This window comes from Mirounga angustirostris, unplaced genomic scaffold (assembly GCF_029215605.1).
Source record: "Mirounga angustirostris isolate CCGP_5_RB_7025 unplaced genomic scaffold, mMirAng1.0.hap1 SCAF_8, whole genome shotgun sequence".
NCBI lineage: Eukaryota > Metazoa > Chordata > Mammalia > Carnivora > Phocidae > Mirounga > Mirounga angustirostris.
The window spans coordinates 136012305-136027208 of record NW_026991716.1 but is presented as its reverse complement, the minus strand read 5'-3'; the positions used below and the strand labels follow the sequence as shown (position 1 = coordinate 136027208).

The 14904-nt window shown below is 49.5% G+C and overlaps 1 protein-coding gene across 7 annotated transcripts in view; it reads right to left on the bottom strand.

Moving 5' to 3' along the window:
• The window catches only part of ZDHHC14 (zinc finger DHHC-type palmitoyltransferase 14), a 275451-nt gene that overhangs the window by 24679 nt on the left and 235868 nt on the right, over positions 1 to 14904 (bottom strand). For all 7 annotated transcript variants that reach the window (XR_010413820.1, XM_064598281.1, XM_054505615.2 and 4 more), the window contains 2 exons: positions 5515 to 5617; positions 4345 to 4454 (listed from right to left, as the gene is read on the bottom strand). Coding sequence is in view for 6 of the 7 variants with exons in the window: in XM_064598281.1 (XP_064454351.1) it covers positions 4345 to 4454; positions 5515 to 5617 (213 nt within the window). In the remaining variant the exon portion in view is untranslated. The remainder of the gene's footprint in view (positions 1 to 4344; positions 4455 to 5514; positions 5618 to 14904) is intronic.

Here is a 14904-nt window from a genome sequence, read left to right as displayed (position 1 = left end):
CTTCCCCCAAAACACTTGCCCCGCCCCCCCTCCCCGCGCTCCCCCCCCCCCGCCCCGGACCGGGCCCCTCCGCTGTCCCCTCGGAGCACCCTGTTGGCTACATCATGTCCGCATCACCCGCTTCCAGATTTGCGTCTGTCGTGGAGTGTAAGCTTCAGAAGGGCAAGAACCAGGTCTTCCTAATCATCGAGCTCCACAGCGGACGCCCACTAGGAGCTGAGAAGAAGCTTGGTGGCTGAATGAATAGAAGTGGGTCCCTGTCTCCCACAGGCAAGTTTGCAGACTAATGGCATCGTTAAGGAATAATAAAGCCATCTCTTCTGTGCCCCATGGCTGGGGGGCTGCTGTGGCCCAGACAGGATGTAGGGGAAAGCTTTACGTTGCCATCAAAAGAGCTGCCTCTTTTCCTCCCCGAGCGAAGGCTCAGTGTTGACCTCGAGTCTAAGGGCAGGACTGCAAAGGGCAAGGGGGAGGTCCAGCTTACGAGTGGGCGCTCCTGGTGTGGCCCCCACCGTGTGGGGCTCGGCCGCGCGCCCCGCAGCCTCGGCGAGATGCCGCAGGTGCATCCAGGTGCCCACACGTCCCCTCCTCCTGAGGGTGGACTGCTGGTATGCTGAGGCCGCCCTCCTCCTTGTCAGTTTGGCTCTCAGGAGACAGGAATTTCCCCAACTAGCACCTGCAGGTCTCCAGACGACATGGTAACAAGGCGTGAAAAAATACTTGTGACAATGGGACTCTCTCTGCTTCCAGTTTTGGTTGGATTCCCAGAGGTTAGAAAAACTAACAGTCGACAAGAACCTCCATCTTCCAAAGGGGAGTGCGGGAGCCCCGTGCAGCTCACACCAAGTGTGTGACCCCTTGCGAGGGCACAGAAGATCAAAGTGGAAAGAGCAAAGAAGGGTGGACAAGCGCTCATCTGCAGCCCACGGCGGACGGGAACCTTGCAGGTCCCCTGGGACAGAGCCAGTGTGCAGTGGGGGTGGAACTGTGTCTTCCCAAAAGATGTGCTGAAATCCTAACGTGGCTACAGGTGAAGGGGTGGAGAGTGTTGCCTTTCAGTGAACTCCCGGGTCTCTACTCACGGAAATGACACGATGCTCAAGGACATGAAAGTGCCCTGAGTCCTTTGTTTTGTTCCATTTTTAGGTGACAGGAGAAATTAAAGGGCTTGCAGGGGATTTCATTCAGGAGCAAAACAAAAACAAAAACAAAAAATGAGGTCATCCAAAGAGTCTGAAAGGACAGAAGGGAGGACAAAATAAACTCCTTCTCAGCTTTCATCCCGTGTTCAGTTTGTTTCATGGACCATCCACACAGCCAAGACTGTAACATTCTCTCCCGAGTCTCCTTTCAGTCCTCACAATGACCTGGGAGCCCCTCTAATCTGGACGTGCTCCCCTTGCCTCACCTCTTGCCTTGCCCTCCGTGGTCCCCTCACTCCTAACCCGAGCTCTTTCAGCTCCTCCCCTGACAGGCCACACTCTCCTTTCACCTCAGGGCCGTTGCACAGGCTGCTCCCGTGTGTCCTCCCCAAGATTCCTTCCTCCAGTTCCTACTCATCATTACAATAGATGACAACTTAGGCCCCCTCTTCTGGGAAGCCCTCCTGGGTGTCCCATGGAAACTGCACCCTGCCCTCTGTCACAGCCACTCTTTTACTGTGTAGACTTGCCATTCTATTCAATCTGTCAGTGACAGGTTGACCCTTAGCACCAGCCCGGAGAGCCTGACCCTGATCACACCTTGGGACTTTCTCTCTTTCCAATTTTCCATTCCCTCTGCTAGACTCGTAGGAGGACCTCCTCCCCCAAACCTGGCCATTCCTACCCTGCTGCCATGCACAGCCCTGGGGACCCATGCAGGGAACCAAATGTGGGTCTTTGCCCTCATGGTTTATAGCTCTCAGAGGGAAACAGGAAGACGCTCTGATGAGCACATCGTTACACCATTTCAGAACATTTTAGAGGCAACTCAGGCACACGATTCTGGGCATGCTCGTGGTTCTTAGTCCCCGTTGCACAGGCTTGGCTGGGATGCCCGTGGAAGGTTCTGGCCCTCTTAGGGGCACCAGGGTGGGTGAGGTAGGGCAGAGAGAGAAGGGGCACAGAGGGCGACTGGAGGCAGAAGCAAAGACAAGCACTATCCCCCTGTCATTTCTGCCCAGGGCCAGCTCCGGGAGCCTGTGGGCACAGCGGGAGAGCCCAGCAGCCCATGTTCCCTGCACAAACCCGGGAGCGGTTCACGGGGTTCCGTGGGGGTGCTGTCCTCGAGAAATGCCCCATTCACAGGGACCTGGGTTCTGGAAAGAATACAGCCCCAACTCAGCCACAGTAGGAAATCTTATCCAGTCATGGAAGCCATAAGTTTGGTTGTGACAAGATTTGATATATAAACAATACAAAGCAGTGCCAAATGCAAATCAAAGAATGGGGAACAAGAAAAGAGATTTGCTCAAAATGTGAGACTTCTCAATTCCTTTCCTGGATTCAGATGTGCATTTTAGACTTGGGGAAGGAGGCCTGTTCCATTGTCCTCTTATGCTCCTCCGAGGCCCCTAGCCTGGGCTTCATGGCCTGACCCCATGATCCACAAGTAAATACATGGTAGGAGGAAACAAAGCCAAGTTGTAAAAAACCAAGCATTTCCTGAAGGGTTTTCTGGGCCCCTAAAGAGCCCCAGCAGGGATTTCTGGGTGGGTCTGGAGCTCTCTTGGAGAGAGGCTGACACCCTCCCAGGCATGTCTGACTCCCCAGCCCAAGGCGGCCCTTCATTCAGAGTCCTTGGCTGTCCCTTCCTGCAGCCCCTCCTCAGAAGAGGCCTCTGAGGAACAGGCCAGGGGGCTCCTGAGGGGCCCCAGTTTGGGAGGAGAGTGGCACAGTAGGCTCCCAACTTTCTAGGCCCAAACAAGAAAACAATCAATTTCTAATTACCCAGTGGTGCCAGTAACATAACCCATTAATACTTGGCCTCAGAACGTATGCTTGGATTTTGTTTCTGGGAGGGAGGGCAGCACTCTTACTTCCCTGATGATATTCAGTGAGGCTGATAATAAAATCAAGTTTGCATTCCATGAGTACACATTGGTGATGACTGGCCACGGAGGTCCAAGTGCAGAGTGGGGCTGCCTCGGAGACCATCCCTGCAGCTTTCGTGAAGTCCATTTATGCATTTAGAGGCCAAAAGGGAGGAAGTAGCAATGTTTTGGAAACTCATTCTAGAGACTTGGAACACATGCTTAATAAATATGTTGGATGATTATTTGATGAATCTGTTGGAAATGCTCTACCTGAGAGTCAACTCACAAATAATCAGGAGCTGAATGCATTCTGTACTTGTGTAGTCTGCCTGGGGGACAGCACGCACCATTCCACACGCATGCTAGGTCTGTTGCCAGAGGCCTGGGTTTGGGTCCTGACTAGGTGGCATTTACTAGCTCAGTGAATGTGGGCACATTATGGAACCTCTCTGTGCCAGCTTCCTCATCCACAAAATGGGGTCTAATGGTACCTACCTCTTAGGTACAGAGCGAGGATTTAAAAGCTGATTCATATAGGGACGCCTGGATGACTCAGTTGGTTGAGTGGCTGACTCTTGATTTTAGCTCAGGTCGTGATCTCAGGACTGTGAGATCGAGCCCCACATCGGGCGCCACGCTCAGCGCAGAGTCTGCTTCAGATTCTCTCTCCCTCTGCCCCTCCCCCTGCTTGGGTGCACGCACTCTCTCTCTCTCTAAATAAATGAAATCTTTAAAAGCTGATACATATAAAGCACTTAGAGCAGATCTAACACTGTTCATGAACGTCCGCGACTCTGCCACCACACACTGTCACGTTACCATCCACACGGCCTGGACTGCTTCAGCCCACGCTGATCTCTCCACCTGAACTATTTTAGCGTGTATATTCTATATAACTCAGCTCTTAGCACCCATTTCTACAGGTTTCCTAATTGCTTCCTACATTGCGTCCTGGCCCTCCTACCAAGATAACCGCAGCTCTCTGTTCATCACCGATGCTCAAGATGACTCAATAATTAATGGGAATCACATGCCTCAGTTTCCCTATTTCAATCCTTAGGAGATTTTCCTCATCCTTGACACAAATTCGGTGAAAGAACCAAAAAGATGGCAGGAACAGCATCATAAACAGAGCCAGATCTCTATTGCACCAGGGCCGTGTCTCCACAGCCCAAAGCTGACCACTGGCCCTGTGGTCATCCAGAGGGTATAATCAAATCTCACAGTGGGTTTTGTGGCCGGGTCTCCACCTCACGAGGGCTGTGCTGCCACAGCTAAGTTGTTGGCTCCGAGGTCTGATAAAGAGCATGACACTTTCCGAATCTCACCTTGGAGAGATGGGCCCACACAGGGCAACACAGCAATTTGTGAAGATATTCCCGTAGCTGTAGGGATTGTAATTTTCTTTGCCTCTTTTATTTGACCAAGATCCTTTAATCTGAAAGAAAAAGAGAATCAATAACACCAGTGCCATCGTTTAGGTGAAAGGGAGCGTGAGAAGCCCACAAAGAATGCAAATCATCTTTACTCACTTCTTCACCAGGAGAAACTGAGACACTTTCTCCAGGAAAACTGGTATTTACCCCAAACTTGGAAATATCCCCAAAAGGCAGGTCAGATTAGAGAGAAAGTAACATTCTTTGGGGAAAATAATCTCTTGTTTCTATTACATGGTTCCAGAGGTCAACTCATACAAACCCGTGGTTTGTTTCAGGCTCCCAGTTGGCATGCTCAACAGTAATTAAATGAACGATAGCTGAGAGTTATCATGGCTCCCCCAACCGCCAACTTACAGCCTGTCTGCATTTGGCCTCACAATGTCGCCAAAATAATTTCACAGATTCGAATATCCACAGTTACCAAACATAAGTTCTCTTAACTCATGTATCTCATCAAGGCTTTAAGGCAATCTGACTGAATCTGAGACATTTAATCGCTGTACTGACAGAGACTTTTGTCAGAATCTAAATATTCAGAGCAAAGAGGACCAGGTCGATGAGGAACATTTCCAACATTATGATTCCTGTTTTTATACCTCCTCTCGGGCCACATTAAGTATAGACAGGTAATCCCGGACAAAAAGTAAAACTCTGGGTCGGGGCAGTCTCCTCTAAAAATGAAACGGAGGTGTTAAACATGAGAGGTGGATTCATTCGTTCACCCCGAGATGTCAGCGGGCCACGGTCTCTCTTTAGGGGACTCACAAAACTACTGAAAAGGAAGAGAAGATAATCTCCTCCCTTTGGAATTGGGTGTCACTTAGCTGACCTCAGTATCTGACTGGGTGTTCAGAAAGTAAAACAATTCAGAGATCCCCAACTGGGAATCATGGAGGTCAACGTCTGAAGATGCTTCCATGGCACATTCTTGGCTCCCAGAGGCTCACATCTGGAATGGGATGTGCGGAAGGCCTTGGCCCCCAAGCTCTTGTCTCCTTTCCCCCTCCATCTCTGGACACAGGTGCCCACACCCACCACCCCGGCCCGCCAGGAACTTACGTCTTCATTCGTCGTCTGGTTGGAGCTGATCAGGTACGTGTGGAAACCTGAGAGGCCGACGATAGACCAGACGGAGAAGAAGCACACCACGGCCTCCAGCACGGTGGCCTGGAGTCAAGGAGCAGAACAGGGAAGGCAGGGAGAGCTCTCAGGATGCCTGAGGGGCTGGGATGACGTGAGGTTTGGACGGGAAACACCCACAGACACTCCCTCAGGCCTTTGAGTCTGTCTCGCTTCACGTCAGGGTCGTCCCTAGTCAGAAGGGGATCCTCCAGGGCCGGCACGACGCCCCTCTCTCCTCCAGCCTCCCCTCCTTCATGCTCAGTGAACCATCAGTGGGCTCTGTGAACTGTTGTATCAACAGGTCTCTCCCCCAGCTTGGTGTCGAGGGTATGAGTAAACTGTCACAAAACAACAGTTGATAGTCATGCGCAAGGATGGCCACCAGCACCTAAAAGCCTGGGCAGGCCTTCCCTTCATGCTTTCTCTCTCCCTGATTGTTCCTTCACCCAATGGTGGCTGCCCACCCCCTACCTATGAGTGGGCTTCTGAAGGGGACCATTTCTCAGAGTGGCATCAGGGTGAGGGGTATTTTTACTTAAGGGGAATTTTTTCCAGCCCCTTAGCCCACGCCGACAACTAAGGCTATTTTCAGCTAGTCGATGGGTAACTAGAAAATGTGGATGCTCTCCAGACATTGAGTGATGGGGAGTCCAGAGTTCCACAAGATGTGCTATAACCAGAGGAGAGAAAGTGTGGTATTCTTCAAGAGATGAGATAAATCAACACAGAGTGTGGCAATTTGAAAGGACTAGAGAATTTTTCTGTTCCACAAATGTTTATAAAATTCTATTTATAAGATATAGATGTTTCGCAGAGAAAAAAAAATATCCATCATAGGTCTGGGAGTTTAAATATACACCATGCATCCCCCATCGATAAGTTACAGGCTGGAGAAAACAAATTCCCATGCTTTCTTAATGCTCCCAAGGATAGAAGCCATAGATCATGCTGTAATACATCACCATTGATTTTTTTTTCAGGATTGGATATAATTCATCTTTAGGCCAGAGAAATGAGTATTCAGTGCAGTGTCATAATCTGCCATGTCATTATTAACAAATACCATCATCCGGGCATGTGGGGTGGCATACAAAATAGGAGAAATGAATGGGCTCCTGCCCGTTGACTGACTTTCAGCATCAGCATAAACCACTGGCTTTGCTCTTGGAGAAGTAGAAAAATGCTTTACTCTTTTAAGGTTTAAACTTCTAGAAACTACAAGCACTCAGAAAAGCACCACCCTTTCACTAGATGGACATCTGAAGAGGAGACGAATGCTCTTCTGCCAGCTAGCCCAGATGAAAATAGCCCAGAGCACCCAGAGTCTTCGAAATGCCAACATACGGCGCTCCCAGCAAGCCCTGTCCATTCCTTATGGAGGCAGGCAGGAGGCGGACGAAAGGGAGGAGTAAGTAGCTTGAGAAGGGGAAAACTAAGGCAGTATTTTGGAAAAGCAGGTAAGTACGGACATGTAGGGAGGATTTGAGGGGTAAGAGAGAGATGCAGAGAAGCCGACCCCGTCCCAGGGCTGCCACCAGCCTGGGCACCCCTTTTCATTTCTCCCAGGGTTGTCCAGATGGGGCAAATAGTGATGAGGGGAGGCTTCAGGTGCACCTGGGGACACACGGGTGGCAGCCCGTGTAGCAAAGATGGTCTCATTTCTCAGCAGCCTTTTTTTTTTTTTTTTAAGATTTTTTATTTATTTGCGAGAGCGAGAATGTGAGACAGAGAGCATGAGAGGGAGGAGGGTCAGAGGGAGAAGCAGACTCCCTGCCGAGCAGGGAGCCCGATGTGGGACTCGATCCCGGGACTCCAGGATCATGACCTGAGCCAAGGGCAGTCGCCCAACCAACTGAGCCACCCAGGCGCCCCTCTCAGCAGCCTTCTCACAGGTGACGGCTCAGAGATGCCCCTCCTCCGACCATCCCCGCCCCCCCGGGACAGACTGGGGAAGCAAACCACGTGGGGTTTGAAGGCAGAGGTGAAGTGGAGTCCAGGGAAAATGATGGAGGTAAGCAGTGCGAAAAGTGAGTCAAGGAAAAGTGGGTTGCATTAAGGCACGTGACACTGGCAATGAACTTGCACAGCTGGAAGGAAAAGACAAGAGCTAGAAAGGTCAGGGAGGAGGGGACACATGAAACGGAAACAAGAAATGGTCAGGGTAGAAAGGAGAATAAAGAATGAAAGCAAAGGACTTATTTGCTGAAGAGCCAAACTTCTATCTCAGGAATATTTAGGTGTCGCCGAAAGTTTGCCATCCGGGTAGAATGATGGTGATGTCAGAATATACACAAATGCTAAAGTGTAAACCATCTAAAACCGGTGTGCTGAAGTGGGGGAGGATCCCAGCATTTAAAGGGGCTGCTACCCATGTCCTGGTTGCCGCCCCATTTGCAACGCCACTTAAAATGATCACCCCTCAAAGGAGGCTTGTCAGAATCCTTTTCCAGTGGACATGGAACTTTAAAGGTATAGCTCCAAGACTAAGCTTGCAGTTTTCTGTATTGATATCTTGAGATTTAGAGACATTTTATAAATAGCAGACTGCAGTTGTATGCTTAGCTCACAGCCGGGTCAAAATGACATGAATACAAGGCAGGGTGCAAGACACAGCCCCCTTGCGCTTGCCCCTCATGGCGGACGCCCCCCACCGTGTGTCTTAAGGAGTGATCATCGTCATTCATAACAACTCGTGGCTGGTGTTTCTGGCTATGCATCAGGTGGTACTCCGGAGGCCTCACATGGATTAACTCACTTGATTCTCAGTGACCTGGTGAGAAGTGGGATTCCCAATTACCCAATAGGGAAACTGAGGCAGAGAGCAGTTCAGTACTTTGCTTGAGAAATAGCAGAGCTGGGGATGGACCCCTGGAAGTGTGGCTGGGCCAGTAGAACAGAAAAGCCACGGGCTGGTTCCTTTCCTATTCCTGCTGAGGACCAGGTGGCTCTAGGCTGACCACATCCTGCTGGGAGAGACGGGGACGGTCTTTGTCACGGATTTGTGACCCTACGGCAGCTTGAGTAGACCACTCCCCTTCAACTTCACTCTCAGGCAGGGTGACAAACATTTGAACACATCTTCTCACTGACTCAATAGCCAGATGTTGAAAATATCTATGCCATAATAAGATCCATATAAGTTTCTCTTGGGTACCTGGGTGGCTCAGTTGGTTAAACGTCTGCCTTCGGCTCAGGTTGTGATCCCGGGGTCCTGGGATCGAGTCCCGCATCAGGCTCCCTGCTCCACCGGGAGCCTGCTTCTCCCTCTTCCTCTGCCTCTCATGAATAAATAAGTAAAATCTTAAAAAAAAAAACTTCTCTTAAATGTGTCAAAACGTATTTACTGAGATTTTTAAAAGGGGAAATGAGGAAAAAATGTGCCAATTCCACTGAGAGCCATTTAATAAGAGTTGGATGTTTACTGCCTCAGAGATGGTTCTAAATGATAGAAGTTACCACAGCCAGTCTCTGTCTCCCTCCAGCCCCCAGTAACACAGGGAGCCTCTTGTGTGGCCAGTGGGGGTGTGTGTGCATGCAATTCCCTGTAGCTCCTAGCCCAGGATGTTGCACATCGAGGTACTCACTAGATGACTGTGGGAATGCAAAAGCCTGAAAAATGCTAATGGGCAGACACCTCTCCATTGGGTTCCTGCGCCATCCCGGGAGCACCTGCTCTGTGCCTTTCTGTGCAGCCAGCCCTCTGCACTGAGCACAGGGGAGGGGAGGAGGCATTCACTCCCTGCTCTAAGGGAGTATGGCTCTGTCTGCCCATGAGAGGCAAGCAAGGCGAGAATCCCTTGCAGACACATGGGCAGAGCATTGGACAGCATGGTGAGGGCATCTCAGTATTTGGAAAATCACAAAAGGTGAGAGACCATGGAACCAAAGATTTTTAATCTTTCTTGGTCCCCACTCTTTTCTCAGAAAAATAGGCACACACACTTTTTTTTCTTATAATTTCAGGAGTTTTGGAAACTCCCCTGGTACCTCTCCACAGATACACATGGACCTCAAGTTAAGAGGTCCTGATTTATTTTAATCCCTTAATTTTGCAGGTAGGAAGCTGAGGCCCAGAGGGGTCAAGCCACTTTTAAAAGCTCACACAGCAGTTCACAATAGAACAGAACTAGAACTTGGTCTCTAGACTTCTAGGACAGAAAGAACCCTTCCCAAGGCCCCATGCGATGGCATTTCACAGGACTGGCTGTCACTTACAGCAGCAAGGCCCCCTGCGATACGGAACCAGACCCATCAGTCCCACAGTCTTTGTCTTTCTTAGTATGTCACCAGCCATCTTTCCATTCTCCAACGATCAGGCTGGTGATGGTGTTTTCTGCCAAGTGCCAAATCCAGGTAATAGTTTAAAAAGTCTGTATTTCATGTGCATTTCCTCACTGACCCAAATCCCCTGGATTCCAGAATGGCTGGGGAATGCCAAGTCCAGGCTCTGCCTGGGGCCCTTTCCTTCCTGAGCACTGAGCGCACGAGGCTCTGGGCGGCATATGGTGTTGAGGGGCACTTCTCTGCAGCCAGAGACCTCACGAATTTTAATCTGCTTCAGGTCTCTGTCCTGGGTTCTGATGTTTAAAATGTAAGAAACGAATATTCTTAGTAATCTCTTCTTTTTCTCCCTTAAAAATTACAGTAAAATCAGCGGGGCACCCTTACAGGAAGTTTCAATGGAAGAGCGGACATGAGTGATATTTCCCTCTCTTCTCTAGATTCAGGGTCTACATCAGCATTTAATGCTTGCAGATATTTAGGTTCAGGAATTTGTCAGCATATTTTCCTCATCCATTGGATGACCTTATAATCCTTAGAGATGGGAAAATACAGCTCATACCCCTGTCACCCGAGCACCATTGCTGTGTCTGAGCTGGGGACTCTTCATGTCCCAGTGATTCGCGTGACAGACACTTTGGGAAGTCATGGAGACCCTTCACTCTGGATCATGTGACCATCATCTTTCAGTCTCTGAAATCCTTCTGTCCTACATTCTTTAATACTGGGAAATAAAGGTGCACATTCTCCCAAACTAATCTATGAAGTCACTGTAATTCCCGTCAAAATTCCAAGTGGAGTTTTAAAAGAGGAATCAGACAAACTGACTCTAAAACTCATCAGGAAGAGAAAATGTGCAAGAACGGGTAAGAAAACTTGAAAAGAAAAAACTGCGGGTTGGGGGATGGGAGGAGACTTTTAGTAAACAAAAGGAGGTGCGAACAGCACCAGAGTCTGAGAGAGACCTGTGGGCATGTGGGAGTACAGAAGGCACTTCAAATTGGTGGTGAAAGAATACATTAGTGGTTCTCAAAGTGTGGCCTGTGCCACCCTTAGGGTCCCCAAGATCCTTTCAGGGAAACCCCCAGGTCAGGACTATTTTCCTACTGATGCCAAAACATTATTTATCAGTCTCGATGCTATTCTCTCTTTCAGGGTTTCCTCTGGAGGCTGCAGGATGCAAGACTCATGTCCTTACTCTCATCAGACTAGGATGAGTGCTGGTGCATTTTGTGTTTTAAAAATTTCTCAGCCATAGTTTCAATGTGACCTCTAGAAATAAATATAATCTACATAAACAACAGCTCTTTGGGGCCTCAATAATTTTTAAGAGTGAAAAAGAGTCCCGAGACCAAAAAGTTTGAGAACGACCAGAACAGAATAGTGAACAGTACTGGAACACTTCACTAAACATCGGGAAAAATAGTGAGAACTTTAGCACACACACACACTTAGATTACAGAGGAATTACTTTTGTCAGACTGAAAAAATAAAATCTTAAAGTATTAGAGGAAAATAAAGGAAATATTCCTACAATTTTGGGGGCATGGATATAAGGCACAAAGTCTAGGAGTCATGATTATAAGATTTATAGACCGATTTCATTAAAAAGTTAAGCATTTTTTTTGTATTGAAAAAGTAAAGTTAAAAGGTAAGTGACAGGTTGGGAGAAAAATATTGGCAAGAGATATTAGTTATTATTGAGAATAAAGAATATGTTCATAGGAAAAGAACAAACACCCCAATACAAAATGGACAGAGTCTGGGCTAGCACGTTGTGGTAATGAAAAAAAAGTCAACAAACAGGAAAATCAGCACAAGGTGGCTATTATCAGTCCTGGAGAAACACTAACACTTGTGCACAAAGAGATACAGGCAAGAACATCCACTGCCTCATTTTTTAAGCAGTAAAAAAAAAAATTAAGAAATCTAAATACGCATCAACAGAAGCATACACTATGGTTCATCTGCATTCTGAAATTCTGTAAAGCAGTTGAAAAAAATGAGGTAGATCCATATGTTGACATGGAAGGTATCTCCAGGAAATATTTAAAAATCAAACTGTTGAGCAATGCAAAGAGTATGATCCCTTTTCGGTAGAAACTTTCCCTGCCACGGTATATTGGTATGTGTATGGACTCCCGGAATACCGTCTGGAAAGACCCACAAAACCCGACAAGGATTCCTGTGAACCGTCAAGAGCAGTGCTCCTTTTTTTAACTCTTAGGTTTCTGACTCTTTGAAATCTTTTACAGTCAGAGTATGTTCTTGTCATACTTGGGTGATTTAAGAAACCCAACACCATCCCCCCCTGCTTTGTGACCTCGTTGAGATGTAATCTGATGCTTATTCTTCGCGGGACTCCCCCAGTCAGACTGTCAGGGGCACTGGAAAAGCATCTCCACTCCCTGCCTGGAGTGAGGGGCTGGTGGTGGGGAGATCCAGACTCTAGTTCTGGCAACACTGCTGAGCAGAAATTGGGGTCGTGTGACCCTTCAGTGCAGGCCCAGCTGTAAGGGACCTAAAGACACCTGTCCTACCTATTTTCTGGGGTCCCTCTGAGGAGCCACAGATATTGGGACAGAAGGGTCCATCCTGAAAGCCGAGTTTAGCGAAGGCCTACGCTGCCTTCATTAATTTTGCAACGGGAAGTATGGTGTCCCTCCTTCCTGAAGGCACTGAGCCAACTCCAGGCCTTCTACCAGATTCGATTAAAACAGGCCATTGGTGCGTTTCAGACAGTGGGTGCCTCGAAATGAATGCAAATTGGGGATAAAAAGGCTTTCTGTCAAAAGCCTCCACCCACATAGAATCAATTACCATTTGATTTACCAACCACTGAAAACTCTTCATTTGGGAGCACCGAACAATAAGTCATGATTAAAAATGACTGTAATCCTTTTAATTGGATGTTAATGCTGTTTCATTGCACCGATTGTTGATCACAGAGCTTCTTCCCCTCTCCGGCTCCTCCTCAAATGACGCCACCCGCCCTGGGGTCCTGTCCCTGGGGGGTTCCACCTCGCAGAACCTGGAAGCCGGTGAGCCCGAGGTGTGGCCACGTGGCTCCCGGGGCACCGTGTGCTGGGTTCCATTTCCTACGAGGCTGGAGCATTGTCACCGCAGGCTCATGACTTTTTCCTCTTTCCATATTTCATGCAAGGAACTACAGAGGATCCTGGAGTTACTCTAGCCTCACGTGGCGGTTCCCGGGGGGTCATCTCTTAGGTTCTGCTTGTAAACAGACTTCTAAGAGGACTCGTTTCTCCCGAAATCAGTGCTGGCTGTCTCCCTTTTCTGCTGTGCTCTCCTTCCCCTGGACACCCAGGGCTGAACCCTCAGGACTGGCTCTGACCTCCGCTCCTGTCCCCTCCCAGCAGAGCTGATCTGATTGTCCAGCTGCCAGTTGAGCTGGCCCCTTGTCACTCATTTCAATTTTGGGGGCCTTTCCCCTCCAGCCATCTCCTTCCTCCCTCCTTGTGTTCCCTGCTGCAAGATGAGTATTCTTAAGAACACAACAACAACAAAACCCAGCTCTGATGAAGTCATTCACCTGCCAAAAATTTAAGCTGGTTCCCCAGAGTCCAGGGGAGGAGGGTGGTCCCACGCCTTCATGGCTATACAATGCTGTCGGGGCCCTTGTCTTCCTGGGAGCAGTCGCTCCTGACCCCCACCGTGCAACCGGGGCTTAGCTATCACAGCTCCCTTCCGCTACGCCCACCGCGCGTCCTAAGTGCATCTGTGAGCTTACACCATTAGGACAGAGGGCCCACTCACTGGGAGCACCCCGTAAACCTTGCTGAAGGAATGAATGAACACAAACCCAGCTCTGGCCCTGCAGGTGATCTGCTCTTCCCTGACACATGCTGTGTTCGCCCAGGCTTTGCTCAGGCTCTCGGCCCTGCTTGGAACCTTTCCCCTCCATGTCCGCTGCTCGCACTTCCCTCATCCTCCCAAGCCCTGTGCAAACATCACCCGCCAAAGGCTTTCCTGATTTCCCTGCATGATGCCCTTCTGGACGCCCCCCGCCACCTCAAGCTCTCTATGATTTCTGATGCCACTTAAGACTCATTCTGCTTTTTAGAAATCAGTGTCATCCACCAGATCTTGGCTTCAACAGATGCGCGCCGAGTTGAAGAATGATTAACCCGTCCACCCTCGCTGCTCGGCCTTCTTTGATAGAATGTGTTTCGAAGGTCTGGTGGGGGGGTGGGGGGTGGTGGATACTTCTCTGCTTTAACCCTGGCAGATTTTGCACATAGTAGGTGTTCAGTCAAATGATCCTGAAAGAAACAGATGCCAAGTGGACCTCCTCCGCTGGAGCCTGCCTGACTGTGGGGACGGAAGGCACAGTGCCATCCTTTGTAGAGAATACTCTCCTTTCATCTCTCCCTCGAGAAGGCCAGAGGTTCAGAGCACCCAGCCACCACTGCCTCTCCTTCTCTGATGCCGAGATGAGAGGGAGGAAACGGCTCCAGGCCACAGTAGCAGGCACTGGGAGGCAGGGAGGGAGTCAGAGGGAGGGCAGGCCCGGGGCTCTGAGGCCACGGCGCCATCGGCATTGTGCCCTCCCTCCCTGTGGGGCCGGGCCGTGGTGCGGGCTGGGGAGGGGCCTCTGCCCTCCCCGCCCTCCTCTTCCTCCTCCTCCTCCGCCCAGGGCTCTGTCGCACTCAAACTAGACGCCATCCGGTCCACGCCACTTACTAAGGGAGCAGGTGGATTCCTTTCTCCTGCGGGCTTGCTGCTGTCACATGGGCCCGATCAAAAGCTTCAGGGGGTCGGTGTTTCCCTCATTCGTGTCAGTATCTCTGATAAGGTGTCTCGGTTCGTTGTTAATTAGCCCTGTGTTTCTCATTTCTCTCATTTCATCAGCGACATGGCTCTTGGTTAGATTTTTGAAGTAAATCCACTGAGAGGAAAACCTTTGCCTGTGCCGTGAGATTTCTCATCAGGATATTCTGATGTCATGGTCAGGAGATCAGATTGGAGGCCACTGAAAAATTTTAAATTTGAGTTATTTTCTTGCCCGAGAACACTCGGCCGGGT